Source organism: Bos javanicus, chromosome 2 (genome assembly GCF_032452875.1).
Source record: "Bos javanicus breed banteng chromosome 2, ARS-OSU_banteng_1.0, whole genome shotgun sequence".
Lineage (NCBI taxonomy): Eukaryota > Metazoa > Chordata > Mammalia > Artiodactyla > Bovidae > Bos > Bos javanicus.
In genome coordinates this window covers 22,370,571-22,387,456 of record NC_083869.1, presented here as the reverse complement: position 1 = coordinate 22,387,456, position 16,886 = coordinate 22,370,571, and the positions used below count along the sequence as shown (strand labels likewise).

General features: G+C 39.4%; 1 protein-coding gene and 1 long non-coding RNA gene across 6 annotated transcripts in view; one reads left to right on the top strand and one right to left on the bottom strand.

Moving 5' to 3' along the window:
- Positions 1-11,344, bottom strand: part of GPR155 (G protein-coupled receptor 155) — a 40,267-nt gene extending 28,923 nt beyond the window's left edge. For 2 of the 4 annotated variants that reach the window (XM_061434951.1, XM_061434967.1), the window contains exons 1-2: positions 11,148-11,344; positions 6,717-7,672 (exon numbers count right to left, since the gene is read on the bottom strand). In XM_061434951.1, coding sequence (XP_061290935.1) covers positions 6,717-7,182 — 466 coding nt within the window. In that variant the 5' untranslated portion in view covers positions 7,183-7,672; positions 11,148-11,344. The other 2 variants (XM_061434957.1, XM_061434973.1) reach the window with 2 other exon arrangements.
- The window catches only part of LOC133258445 (uncharacterized), an 89,757-nt gene continuing 83,118 nt past the window's right edge, over positions 10,248-16,886 (top strand). For both annotated transcript variants that reach the window (XR_009740025.1, XR_009740029.1), the window contains exon 1: positions 10,248-10,744. This is a non-coding gene — a long non-coding RNA (uncharacterized LOC133258445). The remainder of the gene's footprint in view (positions 10,745-16,886) is intronic.

Here is a 16,886-nt window from a genome sequence, read left to right as displayed (position 1 = left end):
ATTTTTACTGTGTAGAGGCTAAGACTAGTCTCAAGAAAGGGGCAGAATTGTACAGGTCTTAAAACAATTTAAAGTTAAAGTCTACTAACCAAATGTTTAAGTAGTCATAGCACCAAGGTGGTTGTTGGTTCTCTTGAGAGGGAAGTTTCATTGACGTGATGAGGCAGAAATCAGAGGGCAGAGGAGAGAAATGGAGAAATGGAGGACAGAGGAGACAACGGACTGAAAAATGAGGACTGATGTGATGGAGTCCAAGCTATACAGGAAAAGCAGTGAAGACAGGACATGGCTAACAGATAAAAAGCAGAGGGGCCAGAGACTGGAGGTTCCTGTGGAATCCAAGTAGGTATAGTTGGAAATTTAGGAGATCACAGCAGGTCGGATAGTGAGCTACTGAATTTAGTGTTTCCCAGATGGCTAGGTCCAGGATGTGGCTATGGGAGTTGGCAGCTAAAATGCAGTAGAGGAAAACATCATTGAAGGTGAGGAGGTCAAGGAACTGAGAGAGCAAAGAGCTTGGTGGGTAGCTCACATGGATACTAATGTCAAACAAGATAATGGCAAAACTTGGGAGTAGAGGTGACGACAGAGAGCCAGCTATTAAGTCTTCAGTGAATGAGGAGTGGCAACAATGAGGATGGGTGGTCTAGCAGGCAGCAGGGACCTCAAAGAAGCAGTGTGTACCGAAGAGCAGAGAATGCTGTATACACAGTGGCTGAGGATGCCAGTCCTGCCCACCCACTGTGCACGTGGTATGAAAGTGATGAGGAAATGAACAGCCTACACTGGAGAGGAAGGAACACCTTCAGGAAGGAAGCCCCGTGAAGCTGCTGAAGAATTACAGATGGTAAAGTGGACCCAAGAAACGTTTCGAAGGGGGAGACAGTAAAGTCATGTTAATGTACATTTAACTAATGGCAAATTCAACTACGCTTTCTTAGGAAAACAAAAGCTTCAATTTTCTTTTTCATACAGCATGTCCTCAAGCACAAACTAATTACATATTCACTGAAGAACAACGCTTGAGAAAGAATCTGGCTTTTAGACTTAAGAAAAATGGTACAATATACATGGAATACGTGTGCTGTATTTTGTGGGTGATTTGAGGGATTTCTCAGGGGTTCAATTGTACATGATGACTTTAGAATCTAACCACCGTATAAGATGAGTCTCCTTGATTCACGTGAGGGTTGGTGGCCTGGTCTTGGCTTGATCAGCACAACTTAAAGCCTTGCAGCTAGCAAACTGATCTCTAGGCACAGTTTTTGGCAATGAGTTCTGAAATTATTCAACCTAATATATAAAAAGGTTGACTCATAAATGATTTTCAAGATGAGAGAGATAAAAAAGAGAACAGCCACAATCACTCACAATCACTTGCTTCATAAGAGAGGCAATCATGTGAAAAAATGTAAAAGATTAGGCTTCTCAATTTACATTAAGATAAAGTGACAAGGTAGGAAAATATATTTGTTTACATACTCAGGATACATGAGTTCAGTTAATGTCAAGTGCATGTCCCATTAATTATGTAACTGGATTATATAACCTTTAGAAGATCCTGTTCTCGTTAGCTAAAACCTACTTTTTATAAGACTCAATTCCCCTTTTCTCAGCGAAGCACATACAGAGGTCTCTAATACCTCTGAAATGCAGTAGTTAAAACACATTTGATTACCTAAAATTTCACAAATTCTTTCCACTGATTTCCAAATTAGATATACTAGCTCTATAACTCAGTGGTTTTCTTTCATGTTTCTAAAGTTTCACCTTTTAAGTTTAAAAAAAAAATAAAAGCAGTACTTTTGATAACTATTTCTAGTTAGCTATAGTTTTGATTAGATAGTCTAACTCAAAGAGAAACCTTCCCACCCCACCCCTCAATTTTTAAAATAGAGTATATTTTAGAAAAGGCTTGTGTTTTCGATCTGAGCTTAAGAATTTCCCCCAAGTAGCCAAAATAAAATTCATAAGGTTCTTCCTCTGAGAATGTAAAAGCACACAAAGTCCCTTAAGTTAATGCTTTTTAAGAAAAAAAAAAACCCAGAAATGTACTTTCCTGGTATAGTAGCAGTTAATCACCATCATATAATGGACTTCAGGTTGTTTTAAAGGTCAAAGCAAATATGAGCAACAGTCTATTATCTAGGTCTAGCACATTGGAGAAGGAAATGGCAACCCACTCCAGTTTTCTTGCCTGGTGAATCCCAGGGACAGGGGAGCCTGGTGGGCTGCCATCTCTGGGGTCGCACAGAGTCGGACACGACTGAAGTGACTTGGCAGCAGCAGCAGCAGCCAATCACCAAATACTTTCTTCTTTTGCATTATCTTTTGTATTTGATTCCTACATGTAATCAAATTCCTACTACTCCCACTAGTTAAAAATCTCAAAACTGGACTTAGTGGTTAAGACTTCACCTTCCAATGCAGGGAGTGTGGGTTCAACTCCTGGTCAGGGAGCTAAGATCCCACATGCCTCCTGGCTAAAAAACAAAACATAAAGCTGAAGCAATACTGTAACAAATTGAACAAAGACTTTAAAAATGATCCACATCAAAAAGAAAATCTCAAAATTGGGCTACCAACCGTTTACCAACCTATATTCCTCTGGTTTTTCTTGACCATCCCCTTCACCCATTTTATTTGCTATTGACAATGTAACCTAAATCTTAAATTTAGAAAACTAAGATTTCCCCACAGCTCTCCCCACCCACAAGACCATATATAACATCTTTTGACATTCATCGTCCAGTCGCCACAGCTGGTTCCTTATTCATCCAGCTCATCTTTGACTATACCTTAGTGCAAATCCTCCATCAGCCAATTTATATCATTGTCATACTGGATGAACACCAGGTTCATAATTACTAGTTCTATATGCTGATCATTATCCCCCAACACCTTGAAGTCTCTTCTTTCTTACCCAAATCTTGCCTACTATTTAAGGCCTGTCTCAGGACATTTCTTCCACCAAGACTTCAGTCTATATCATGGATATCCCCTTCCCTGGATGGCTCTGGTACCTTGTTTCATATCAGTGCCACCTCAACAAATTCTGAGTTCCTTGAAGGCATCATTTTATAACCCCCAGTCCCAGCAGAGCGCTAAGCAAATCTGAAAATACTCACTGAATGGAATTAACATATCAGTGAATGTCAAAGGTTTCAGACGGACTATAAATGTATTCTGTAACATAGCAATTTATACCTAATTGTTATCCATGAACCCATTTCTTTTTATATCCAATGTTTTTCTTTTTTCATATTCTGAATATTTATAAAGCAGGTTACTATTGGGATATTTTAAGTCAGTTGAACAGGTATATGAAGGCAAAAGAAATACAGTCTAGTGGGAAAGCAAAAACTGGGAATAAATCCCTGTTAAATTACTAGAATAGGGTTCAATATGGGAATTTCAGTCCATTCTGTCATTCCTTTGCATAATGACTTAACATTTCATCTTCATCTATAAATAGGTAGCTCTATTCACTACCAATCTGAATAGTTTTTCAAATCTGAAAAAAATGAAATTCAGTGACCCACATTAACAAATTAGATTTATAATCATTATATCAACTATTAAGTGCTAATTAATACTTAAAAATAAGGCTCTTGGGGGAGGGGAGAATCCCACTATGAGGAATTACTATATAGCCTTGAAGAACTAAGAGACAAAATTAGCCACCCACTGTGCCTCCCATTTTTTCCCGCAGGTTTTCAGTCCCTAGCAAATAACACAAAGACCCAGACAAGATCATTCTATTATTTAATGGCTTATAGTTAAATGCTTCATTTCCTTTCTGTTTACAGCTCAAGCACTAGAGCATAATTATGATTAGTCGGGGTGCTTATGCTATCAGCATTGTTTGAAGAATAAATTATAGGACTTAACTATGCCCCATTAGTATCTTTTAATGACAGAGGCAGGGAACCATTCTGATTTGCTGAGATCAACATTTCACCTCAGTAGATTCCTGGCTTCTTCTCATACTCAGATTTCTTAAAGTACCTTTGAAAAGAATTTTTTTCTTAAAATAGCAAGCTTCCTTTTTTAGTCTGCAATGATGAAATGTAGTATTTTGTCACTTGAGTACAGATAAATCATTTTGATGCAGTTTTATAGACCTTTATAATTGTCATAGAGAAAAAGGAAACATGACTCTCCTTTGTCTTTAATCATTAACTTATCCCACTTCTTCAGAGTAACCTGTAAATTGGACCAATGTTGCAGATCAAATGCAGTCTTAAAAAGGACATTTCCTTTAAGCTGTGATGCTTATCTGTGAACAAGAGAGTGGGAATTCTTGGGAGCCGTGCCGTAACAAACAAAAGAATGGTCTTCTCTCTAGAGACAGTCTTCTCTGTTCACCCTAAGCATGGCCAGAAGGCAGATGGGCATGAACAGAGATAATAAATACTCTCATCAGAGCAAATACATGGCCCTACAGTTCTGTACCACATCTTCCAATCTGCAGATACATGAGAAAACATTTATTGTCTATACTGTTGATTTCTAGTAAAGTTATTGTCTACAACCTAATGTTATAAGAGCTCTTATATTGTGATTTAAAAACAACAACAAAATAAAAACAAAAATTACAACTCAAAATATCCAAGTATAATCATCAGGGAAATTGGGCTAGCACACTGATGGAAACATGATTATTTCTGGATTCACTGATTTAGTATGGGACATGAGAGAAGCAGCAATGAAAATGGTTGACTATATTTTTTATTTGGAGATTCTGTCTTAATATGAAAATGAATAAACTCATCTAATAGGTCTTTTGCTACTGCTCCTCATTTTATGAATTATTTTGAACAATGTAAAGATAAAGAAAAACTTTGATTCTATTTGAAAATAATATATTACAAGGGCTAGTTGGGCCTCCTAATGATTCGATGGGCATGTTATGTAACTGTGTGGCATAAAAGCATACCCAGGATTTAAATCTAGTCACCTGTTAGCTGTGTGACCTGGGGCAAGACAATTAAATCTCTAAGTCTGCCTCCTTATTTGAAAATGAGGATAATAACATCTGCCCTACCTCAAATGAGATAAGTATATAAGTACTCTTGGAAAGTTACAAATATTACTTCTATTTAATTATGGGCTTACTCCTCTATGACAGCATGAAACTTATGGTTCATGTCTAAATTAAGATATAGCACTATTTATTATTTAACACTATGATACTTAGCCATTTCTAAAGTCCTTCCTTATATCATAAATACCTTGACAAACATACATTATTAATGCTCCTGAAGAGATGGACAACACATTAACTTTTCGCTCTTTTATTTCCAAAGTCTTTATTTAAATGCTTGGTTCAGCCTAAATTTTAAAATGCATTAACCTTCAAGGAACACCTATCTCGTTTCTAACTACAGCTCAGTTATCCAACAGCCTAGTTTTTTCTCTTTCATAATCTCCGGCTTTACTCAGAGTGATTTAATTTCTTAGGTAAATCTCTATTTCTGGTGAGTGTGAGATGGAGGAAAATGATAAACCGTATAGTCCTCCAGAATCCTTTCAGCACCAGAGGTGAAATACTTTTCTGGAGGGGGGATAGTTAAAAAGTAAGAAATTTGAAAGTTAATGGCAGATTCCAATCGTTCATTTCATTAAGTTTCATTTAGTTTCTGCCCAGAAGATATATCACCAGAGAGGCCTTCACTGATCTTACCTCCCACCTCAAATAGCACCTCCTTATAAAATAACACTACTTTATTTTTATGGCCCTTGTAATTACCTGATATTATTTTTATTTTCCCATTAAAATGTAAATTCAATATGTACAAGAACTTTGTTCACAAGGGTATTCCCAGCAGCTAGCATGGTCATTGGTGCTAACAGGCTCCTATCAATAAATGAAGGAAAAAAATGAATGACTATATTCATAATATTCAGATCCCTACATTATGATAAATGATCAAAGCACAACATAAACTTTAACATAAAGAATATTAAAGACTAGTTATTAAAGTACACTACACACACTGGTGGCAGTTTGGAAAACAGAATATGTTTCTAAGATATCTAAACAGTCCCAGTTGGTATGTTTACTATTTCATTAGGAAACATACACATGGAAACATAAAATTAGGCTGTTTAAAGAGCTGGAAATTTAAAGGAGGAAAAGTTGGAAAGGTTAAAAAAAAAAACACATCATTTTGTTCTTAAACAAGAAATTAACTTCAACAAAAGCACACTGATATTTTGAATAACAAATTCAATAACAGGCATTAATGTAAAGTAATATATACTCTAAATGGTAAGAAAAATAGGGAAGGGAAAAAGTCCCTCATAAATTTCCACTGCTAACACCTAATAATGACTGTTTTTAAACAGGTGTATGCCTATGCTTTTTACATAATTTAAATCATGATCTCAAATTCCAGATCTCTTCTGGAAATTAAACTTCTTTCATATGTGACTGTGGAGAAGAAAAAGAATACTATTAGAGGGTTCAAAGTTTATTTGGACACGACCATTTATTTTAAGTAGATGTTTGAAGGTGCCTCAAACTCTGAAAAAATATATAATCCAACTAACTTAAGACATATTTAAGAAAAAACATGAAAGATTTCTTAGATACAAGAATGAGGTATAAATCGCTAACACACAGTCAAAAGATTCAAGTTAAAGGCTTACATTTTATTACCTCCTAAAACACCTGAAATTTATTAAAACTTAAAAAATAAAAAATAACTTACCTATAGGATATCCCAATGCAAAGTCATTACTTTGTGTAGCAAAAATAGGAAATAGTCCGGCTTTGCTAAATCGACTATCGGGACTGGCAACCAGTAACGTTAATATACATACAACGAAAAATACAGAAGCTTTGGCAATTAAGATACTGTATAGAAAAGACCAATCCACATTAGAAAAATTAAGTACGACCATGTTTTTGAATAGTAAAGCTGGAAGTGCAAATCTGGAGACAAAATTTCCCAGTCCTTTTGCTTGTGTTGATGTTATAACATTGGCCCTTCCTGCTATGTAGCCACAAAGGACTATGCCAAAGCATTCTAGTAAGGCTGGAAAAAGCCTTGTTATTGACATTGAAGGTGGGTCATTAGTGGAATTAAATCCATGTGTAACTGGTGAAGACAAAGTCTTGGTCATATTGACTGCAAAGGTTAAGTTCTTGGCAGGTATATCGGAAAAAGAATTCATTTTCTTTCACCTTCCAACTCCAACCAGAGCTCTGAAAAGAAAGGAAGAAAGATTCAGTGTGAAATCAACAAGAAGAATTCTAGTTGCAAGGATACACTGGCAAACCTAAATTTATTAAATGGCCAAATACACAAAATTTTTTTCAACTACCATCACAGAAAAATACAATGAAGAGAAAAAAAAGGGTGGGAATGTCTGCTAACAACAACCTCTTGACTCTCAAAGGTGGGTCAGCTCAAAATATTTATGTCTTATATTCAGTAAAAGATATGAGTAAAATAACATCCACAAATATCACAGCTGCAATGATGCCCTGTGGTTTTCTCCAGTGATCCAGACTCAAGCTCCGCCTGGTGGATAAGAGCATGGGGCCCACAGAGTCTCTGCTGAATGTCCACTGCAGCCAAATTGTCCAGAAACTTCAGAAGTTCTCAGGGCTACATCAAGGAGTCACAATGGACAGGAAGGTCCTTTCCAGCCTGCAGAAGGTCTTGAATATAGGATAGGAAAAAGAATATAATAAAATATCACTAATTAACTTTGAACGAATAACTTCTGTGCCTCACTTTCCTCATGTGTGAAATGGCAATAATAGGACCTACCTCATAGGAACTCGATATTATTCAATATCAAGTCCTTATAAACACATTTGCTACAAATAAATCACTTAACAAAAGTTAAATATAACTTTTGGTGGCATAAAAGAGAAAGAATGAAGGAAAAAATGATGGCCTCCCACCTACCTAGTCTTAGTTCCTTTTACACCAGAAACACATATTGGCTGTCTTGAATGCTCCATAGCGGCACTGAATGTGCCCTTGAGTGCCACAGGGACTTTGCACATGCAGTTCACTCTAAAATATTCTCTTCCCTAACCACCTACCATTCTCCACACAACAACTACCCATCCTTTGAATTGTATGCAAATCAATTCAGGAGTTGTTGTAGGTAAGGCTCCTCTAACACCATACCCAGGCAAGGAGCCTTTCTCAAGTAGAATCGTGTTCCTTAACTTTAGGCCACTTTTCTCAGTTTATTAGACTGTGCATTAGAGTGACTATGTGATTTATGTCTGTCTCCTTCACCGGACATTAAGTGCCATAGAAGCAAGGACTGTGCATGCTTTTGTTTCTTCCTAATGCCAAGCACAGTGCCTGAAGATTAAGGCACATAGGAGATTAAGAGGCAAAAACAATTACCTGCTCTTGTATAAACCCTTCACTCTTAGGTGGATCAATGGTCTCTCTTAGGAACTGTCTGCTTCGTGGACAGAATCTTGTTTTTCTCTGAATGCTAAGTATTCTAAGTTTTTTTACTATATATAGCAACAGGCCCAAGACCACAAAATGTGCTCTAAAATGTTCTAAAAGCTGTTCATACAATGTTAAAGAACACAAAATGTCTTGTAAAATATTCTAAAGATGTTCAGAAAATGCTAAAGCAAGGAAAACTTTATGTTAACATGATAATACTTAGCAGACTTTCTTCTTGCAGCCAGGGACACATTAGATTTGAACAACTCTGTAACTAATCAGCTTTTATTAGTAACTAGAAGTTAATATAGAGACCATTCCCAATTCCTAAGGGATTATTATGGGTAAACCATCCAAAGTAACCTTATATAACATAAAAAGTAAAACAGCTTATGCTTCCTGAAATGTACAATGCCCAGAGTTAAATTCTTAAACACCCACCTAACATTAAGGACTCAGATGGCAGGCCAGAAACCAACAACTGATCCAAGGGGGTGTGGATGAGATAATTTTCTCTGAGCTACCCTAGTATAAGCTGAATTCATTTAAAAACATGTTTAAATCTGGATCAGGACAAGTTATTTTCCTACTAGGATTAGATAGGAGTGGTCAATACACACAAAACCTGTAATACTCACACATACTTGAAGTCTACCAAATAAGCATCAGATTATATCCTGGAAAAGCTACTGATTGATACAGGTAGTCATAACTGAAGTAAGGAGCTGGTAAATGAGTGAACTAAAGCGTTAAACATTCAGAGCCCCTGAGAGATGTGGATTTGAAAAAGTAGTGCTAAGATTAAAGTGATAAACTACTCCAGTCTTCTGTTATTTTTTAAAAGTTCCCTATATTTCTTTGCCTGGACTAACTTATACTTCTCACTGCCCCTTATTTGTACCAACCACACTTGCATGTCAATTTATTCCAATAATTTTTAAATCAACAGTTTTAAGTAAATTTGCAGTTGTTCAGTGAAGAGTCAAATGGCCCGAACCCAATTTGGGGCCTATCGCTTATCAACTCCTTGGGCAACTAAGCCTGCCTGCACTTCAGCTTCTTCAACTGTAAAATGAGAGTAAAAATCTCCTTAGACGGATATTGTGAGGACTGGAGATTTTATACACAGCTTATTATAGTAGCTTTTCACAAAGGAGACCTTCAAGAAATGGTAATAACAGCTACTGGGAGTTGTGTGTCCTAATAATAACAAGAATGGTAGTAAATTAAATACAATTAATTGTTCTATGCCAATTCTTCAAACATACTTGGTATTAAAGAGCCTTCAACTAAAACAGAGGGATGGGATAGATTATAAGGTTATCAGTTTTTGTTTTATACCAAACAACTAAGGGGAGTTCAATTTAAAAATTTAGTTTGATCTTAGTTATCAACAGGGAAGGGAAAGTTCTTTAGTTCCCTCTAGGTGATGGTCAAATAGTTGTAGCAATGTCCAGGTGTAACTTTCAGTTAGGCAAAAATTAAGAGAAAAACTTTGGAAAGTAATCTTCCCTTTCCCATGAAGCTTCTTTTAATGTTCCTTGATATCATAAAAGCAATATCTGCTAATTGAGGGGCAATCAAAATAACCAAAAAGGACTTAGAAAGTTTTATGTCATCTTAATTTTTTTTCTCCAACAGGAAGAAAATAAACTTCCTAAAGCATTCTTTTAAAATAAACAGGAGCCACAGCAATGGAAGTATTTTTTAAAAATTGCATCCAGTCTTTTCATCTCCTTAAAAACCAATGCTTGTTAAAGAACAAAAAGTTGGCTTGTCACAGAAAAAGACCACTCACTGGGACGGGAGCAGACAAATGCTATACGCTAGCCACTTCTGGTCACTCATGATTTAGATAACAAGGAGGAACCACTGACACTGTAAACTGCTATTAAGTGAAAATCGGGAGGAGGGTTCTGACTGGTTTCAAAGAGAAAGCTTTAAAACCTTAGGCTGTCTATTTCTCAAACACCCAATATCCTTTATCGGGTGGGAAAAACGTAATACAGTGTTGCACCATTCAAGCACTTTCCAACATCGACACTCACACCATCCACCCACTCCCACCTACTTGCCGGGGACCAAATGTCCTCCCTAGAGACCCAGGGTGGGGAGGGCTGAGCGCTGCCTCTTGCCTTGTCGGCGGTGACAGACTTCGGCCCTCTAAGATAAGGATGTAGAGAATCCCTAATCAAACAGGCCGCCCAAAGAACAGCTGCCACCCAATGCCTGGGAAGGCAGCAGTGGAAGTGTTCGGGATAAAAAGTTGGACGCTCAGCTTTCCCGGGGCATGGTAGTCACATCGCAAGGTAAGTGAAATGCTCCTAAAAGGGATAAGGGAGACAATTTGGTGCAACGCTCCAGGTACCTGGGCACAAACTCCCAGGATGGCATTCGCTGAGGCCACCCCCCAGAATAATGGGAAGAGTCAGAACGATATGGTGGATGCACGTACAGTGAGGCGCTCCTCAAACTGGGGGATGGCAGATCTGTCACCAAAGGGGACAGGCCGCCCCTTCCCCTGCCTGTCTTCCCGGGTGGACCGCACGTCCTAAAGGCAGGCGCTGCGGGGCAGAGGCGGGCAGGCGCAGGCAGCGGACTGCGGGCCTAGGCGCTGCTCACCGGCTCAGACTGGAGGAGCGAGAGCGGGGGCACCAGGGGTCCGTAAAGGAATGGGACCGCGCAGGTCGGCGCCCCAGGGGCCCATCTCACCTGCTACGTCTGCAGCCCTGGGGCCGCGGGAGAAGGGAGTCGATGCTCGAGGTGGACCAAGCAGGGAGGAAATCACCGTCATTTCCCACCCACAGCCCTCCCAGCAGAGAGCTGCCGGCTGCCGGGGTCAGGCTACAGCAGCTCAGTCACGTTCCGAGAAAGTGAGGGGCTTAGTAAGCTGGGACCAGGTCAACTCCTCCCCTTGCCGCCCCGCCCCGCCCCTCCTTTAAGCCCCGCCCCAGCCAGGGGAACCCCGGAGCTGTGCGGGCCCCGGCCCCGCCCTTTCGCTCCGCCCCCGACCGCCGAGAGGCGGCCCCTGGTTCTCACCCACGTCCCCTCCCGCCTCCCGCTCCTCTCCCCACGCCTACTACGAGCCGCCAGAAGCCGGCGGCAGGACTTCCGGCCGCTCGGCTCCCGCAAAATGGCGGCAGCTGTGGGGGCTTTGTGGTTTCTCTCTTTCCCCTAAATTCAGGTGCAGAAGCCTCTTGTCTTTCCGCCTGACCCCAGCCTCGTGTGGTCTGCCTAGCCCTCTCTCGATTAGCCTAGTCGTTTATATAGTTCAGTTTAAAAACAAGGCCTTAAAGAGTCAGAATCGTGGGTCAGACTCCTGCCTTTCACCTTTCCCAAGGCAGTGTGACTTTGACCGTCCTAGATCAGAGACTAAAATGTAAAGCTTTTTATTCTGTTTGGTAGTGGTGGTTTAGTCTACAAGTCCTGACTTTTGCGATCCCATGGACTGTAGCCTGCCGGGCTCCTCTGTCCACGGGAGTCTCCAGGCGAGAACAATGGAATGGGTTGCCATTTCCTTCTCCAGAGGATTTTCCCGACCCAGGAATCGAACTCGGGTCTCCTGTATTGCAGGCAGATTCTTTGCCGACTGAGCCATGTTGTGTTTGGTTTAGTAAATAAGCACCCAGTCGCTGACTTCTTGTGTTTCTACTGTGGGTTGAACCATGCCTACCCCCTCAGTGTACTGAGAGAAAACTGATGTATTCGTGGAAAACTTAACAGAGCAGGAACTGAAGATACAGGAAAATAATGCATTCTGCCCTGTTCTCCTCATTTTACCCTTGTTCTCTATCTTAACTTTTAACAGCCATCCTTTTTTTGCCTAGAACCAGGCTACTTTTTTTTTTTTTTTAATCTGACTATATCTCAAAGCTGAAAGGATTTATTTAGAAAGTTTGGAGATGAATTCAATGGAATATTTATTGAGCTTTGACTTATAGCGAAAAACTGGAAGATAGCCCTGGACATGAAAGGTAGGGTGAAACTCTAGGAAGTTTCTTAGGTTGGCCTTGGACTTTGGACCATATCCTCTGACCACAATAAAACCATTAATTTTTTTTTTTTTCCATGAGAACATGTCTTAGTGATTACACTAATTTTGGATATGCAATCTGGAAGCTTTCCCAGGGTAAGTTGAAAGACTGAAAGCAAGAAAAACAGATGACTTTGGGGAAAAAAACAAGCCAAGAGGAAATAAAAACTCGGGGGTGGTGGTAATGAAAAGAATGAAAAAGACCTGAGAGACATTACAAAAGAACTGTTAGGACTGGATTATTGATAGGGCTGAGAAAAGGAAGGAGATAATGAACCTAGGTATTTGCTCATCCATTACAATAAAGCAAGTGAAGAAGAACTAAAGGTCCTCTTGATGAAAGTGAAAGAGGAGAATGAAAAAGTTGGCTTAAAACTCAACATGCAGAAAACAAAGATCATGGCATCTTTGCCCATCACTTCATGGCAAATAGATGGAGAAACAGTGGCAGACTTTATTTTGGGGGGCTCCAAAATCACTGCAGATGGTGACTTCAGCCATGAAATTAAAAGACGCTTACTCCTTGGAAGAAAAATTATGACCAACCTAGACAGCATATTAAAAAGCAAAGACATTTTAGCCAACAAAGGTCCATCTAGTCAAAGCTATGGTTTTTCCAGTGGTCATGTATGGATGTGAGAGTTGGACTGTGAAGAAAGCTGAGCACTGAAGAATTGATGCGTTTGAACTGTGGTGTTGGAGAGGACTCTTGAGAGTCCCTTGGACTGCAAGGAGATCCAACCAGTCCATCATAAAGGAGATCAGCCCTGGGTATTCATTGGAAGGACTGATGTTGAAGCTGAAACTCCAATACTTTGGCCACCTAATGCGAAGAGCTGACTTATTTGAAAACACCCTGGTGCTGGGAAAGATTGAAGGTGAGAGAAGGGGACGACAGAGGATTAGATGGTTGGATAACATCACCGACTCAATGGACATGAGTTTAAGTAAACTCCGGGAATTGGTGATGGACAGGGAAGCCTGGCATGCTGCAATCCATGGGGTTGCAAAGAGTCGGACACGACTGAGCAACTGAACTGTACTGAACTACAATAAAGTAAGGGAATAAAACTAGGGAAACTCTTAATACCCTTACTAGTTGTAAGTCTCCACCCTTTCCTATCATTCTATTATCTGAAGATGAAGAAATGTTTCAAGTGAGGGAAGTGGTTACAGAAGATAATGAATTTGGTTTTAGGCCTAAAATCTCAAATCTCAAGAAAGTTAGTCTCCTCTCTTGAAGAAGTTATCACCTTCATTTGAGGTCCTGGAGATTGGTTATTGGTCTAAGAACAGCCAGCAAGAGAATGGGAATCTAGTGCTCACTGTTCAGAACTAATTGCTCATGATAGTGTCAGCACCTGTAAGATTGCTAGGAGACACTGGAAGAGAAAACAGAAGCTGAAGACAGAGAAAAAACACAGCCAAAGATGTGGTTTGGAGCCAGCTGCACAGAGTGGACAAGTTTTCCAGTACTAGCAGCTGGCCAGGGGACAATGGCTCTAGGAAAAAAGTGTTTACAGAGAGGAAGGACTTCATCAAAAATCCTTCTTAGATAAGCATTTATTGATGAATGCCATAAGGTAAACTTTTAATTCCATTATCATGTCTGCTAGTCATTCTGTGAGATGCTGACCTATATGTACTATTAACTGAAAATAGGAAGTGAAAAGCACAATACCTCAGATAACTTGTTTAACACTTTACTGTAAATGTATTACTTTTTCCTATGCATATAAAAATCAGTAAAGAAAAGTAAGGTCATACAATACACATTATTTTTCAAACACATGATTTTTAGTAATCTTTTTCACTTAATAATATTTAACATTTTTATGCATAAATATAGATCTCTATCATAACTTTCAACACCTATTGAATATTCCCTATTGAAAGGTTGAGGATTATCTCCCTTAAAATTCTTTGGACTTTCTCTCTTTGGACTCTGGACCATCCATAGTGTCTAATCAAAGATAAGTAAAGAAGAGGAAGATAAAACAGTAGAAGTGTTCAGACTGACTTACAATGTGTTGTTTGAAGTCACTACTGTGGGCGAGAATCCCTTAGAAGAAATGGAGAAACCCGCAGAGTCAACAAAAGGGTGCAATTTCGAAAACGACAAATCTCAAAAACAACAAAAGGGTGCAATCTCAAAAATGACAGAAAGATTTCTATTCATTTCCTAGGCAGACCATTCAGTATCACAGTAATCCAAGTCTATGCCCCAACCAGTAATTCTGAAGAAGCTGAAGTTGAACTGTTCTATGAAGACCTACAAGACCTTCTAGAATTAACACCACAAAATGATGACCTTTTCATCATAGGGGACTGGAATCCAAAAGTAAGAAGTCAAGAGATACCTGGACTAACAGGCAAGTTTGGCCTTGAGGTACAAAATTAAGCAAGGCAAAGGCTAATAGTTTTGCCAAGAGAATGCACTGGTCATAGCAAACACCCTCTTCCAACAACACAAGAGAAGACTATACATGGACATCACCAGATAGTCAACACCGAAATCAGATTGGTCATTTTCTTTGCTACCACAGATGGAGAAGCTTTATGCAGTCAGCAAAAACAAGACTGGAAGCTGACTGTGCCTCAGATCGTGAACTCCTTATTGCCAAATTCAGACTTAAATTGAAGAAAGTAGGGAAAACCACTAGGCCATTCAGGTATAACCTAAATGAAATCCCTTATGATTATACAATAGAAGTGACAAATAGATTCAAGGGATTACATCTGATAGAGTGCCTGAAGAACTACGGACTGAGGTTTGTGACAATGCACAGGAGGTGGTGATCAAAACCATTCCCCCCAAAAGATATGCAAAAAGGCGAAATGGTTGTCTGAGGAGGCCTTACAAATAGCTGAAAAAAAGAAGAGAAGCTAAAGGCAAGGGAGAAAAGGAAAGGTATACCTTTCCAAAAGGAAATATATTTGAATGCAGAGTTCCAAAGATAGCAAGGAGAGATAAGAAAGCCTTCATAAGCGAGCAATGCAAAGAAATAGAGAAAAACAATAGAATAGGAAAGACTAGAGATCTCTTCAAGAAACTCAGAGATACTAAGGGAACATATCATGTAAAGATGGACAAAATAAAGAACAGAAATGGTATGGACTTAACAGAAGCAGAAGAAATTAAGAAGAGGTGGCAAGAAAACACAGAAGAACTATACAAAAAAGAACTTCATGACCCAGATAACCACAATGGTGTGATTACTCACTGAGAGCCAGACATCCGGGAGTGTGAAGTCAAGTGAGCCTTAGGAAGCATCACTGTGAACAAAGCTAGTGGAGGTGATGGAATTCCAGCTGAGCTATTTCGCATTCTAAAAGATGCTGCTGCTAAAGTGCTGCACTCAATGTGCTAGCAAGTTTGGAAAACTCAGCAGTGGCCACAGGACTGGAAAATGTCCTGGAATGTTTTCATTCCAATCCCAAAGAAGGACAATGCCAAAGAATGTTCAAACTACCACACAATTGCACTCATTTTACATGCTAGGAAAGTAATGCTTAAAACTCTTAATGCCAGGCTCAGCAGCATATGAATTGAGAACTTCCAGAAGTTCAAACTGGATTTAGAAAAAGCAGAGGAACCCAGAGATCAAATTGCCAGCATCCATTGGATCATAGAAAAACCAAGAGAATTCCAGAAAAATATCTAGTTCTGCTTCATTGACTACACTAAAGCCTTTGACTGTGTAGATCACAACAAACCAGAAAATTCTGAAAACGATGGGAATACCAGACCACCTTACCTGCCCCCAGAGAAACTGATATGCAGGTCAAGAAGCAAGAGTTAGAACCAGTCATGGAACAACAGACTGGTTCCAAATTGGGAAAGGAGTACGTCAAGGCTGTATATTGTCACCCAGCTTATTTAACTTATATGCAGAGTACATCATGAGAAATGCCAGACTGGATGAAGCACAGGTGGAATCATGTTTGCTGGGAGAAACATCAATATTCTCATATATGCACATGATACCGCCCTCATGGCAGAAACTGATGAGGAACTAAAGAGCCTCTTGATGAAGGTGAAAGAAGAGAGTGAAAAAGCTGGCTTAAAACTCAACATTCAGAAAACTAAAATAATGACATCTGGTCCCATCACTTAATGGCAAAGAGATGAGAAACAATGGAAACAGTGAGAGACTTTACTTTCTTGGGCTCCAAAATCATTGCAGATGGTGACTGCAGGCATGAAATTAAAAGACACTTGCTCCTTGGGAGAAAAGCTGTGACAAAACTAGATAGCATATTAAACATCAGTGAACTGTGGTGTTGGAGAAGACTCTGAGAGTCCCTTGAACTGCAAGGAGATCAAACCAGTCAATCCTAAGCTGAAGCTCCAATACTTTGGCCACCTGATGTGAAGAGTGGACTTATTTGAAAAGACCCTGATGCTGGGAAAGATT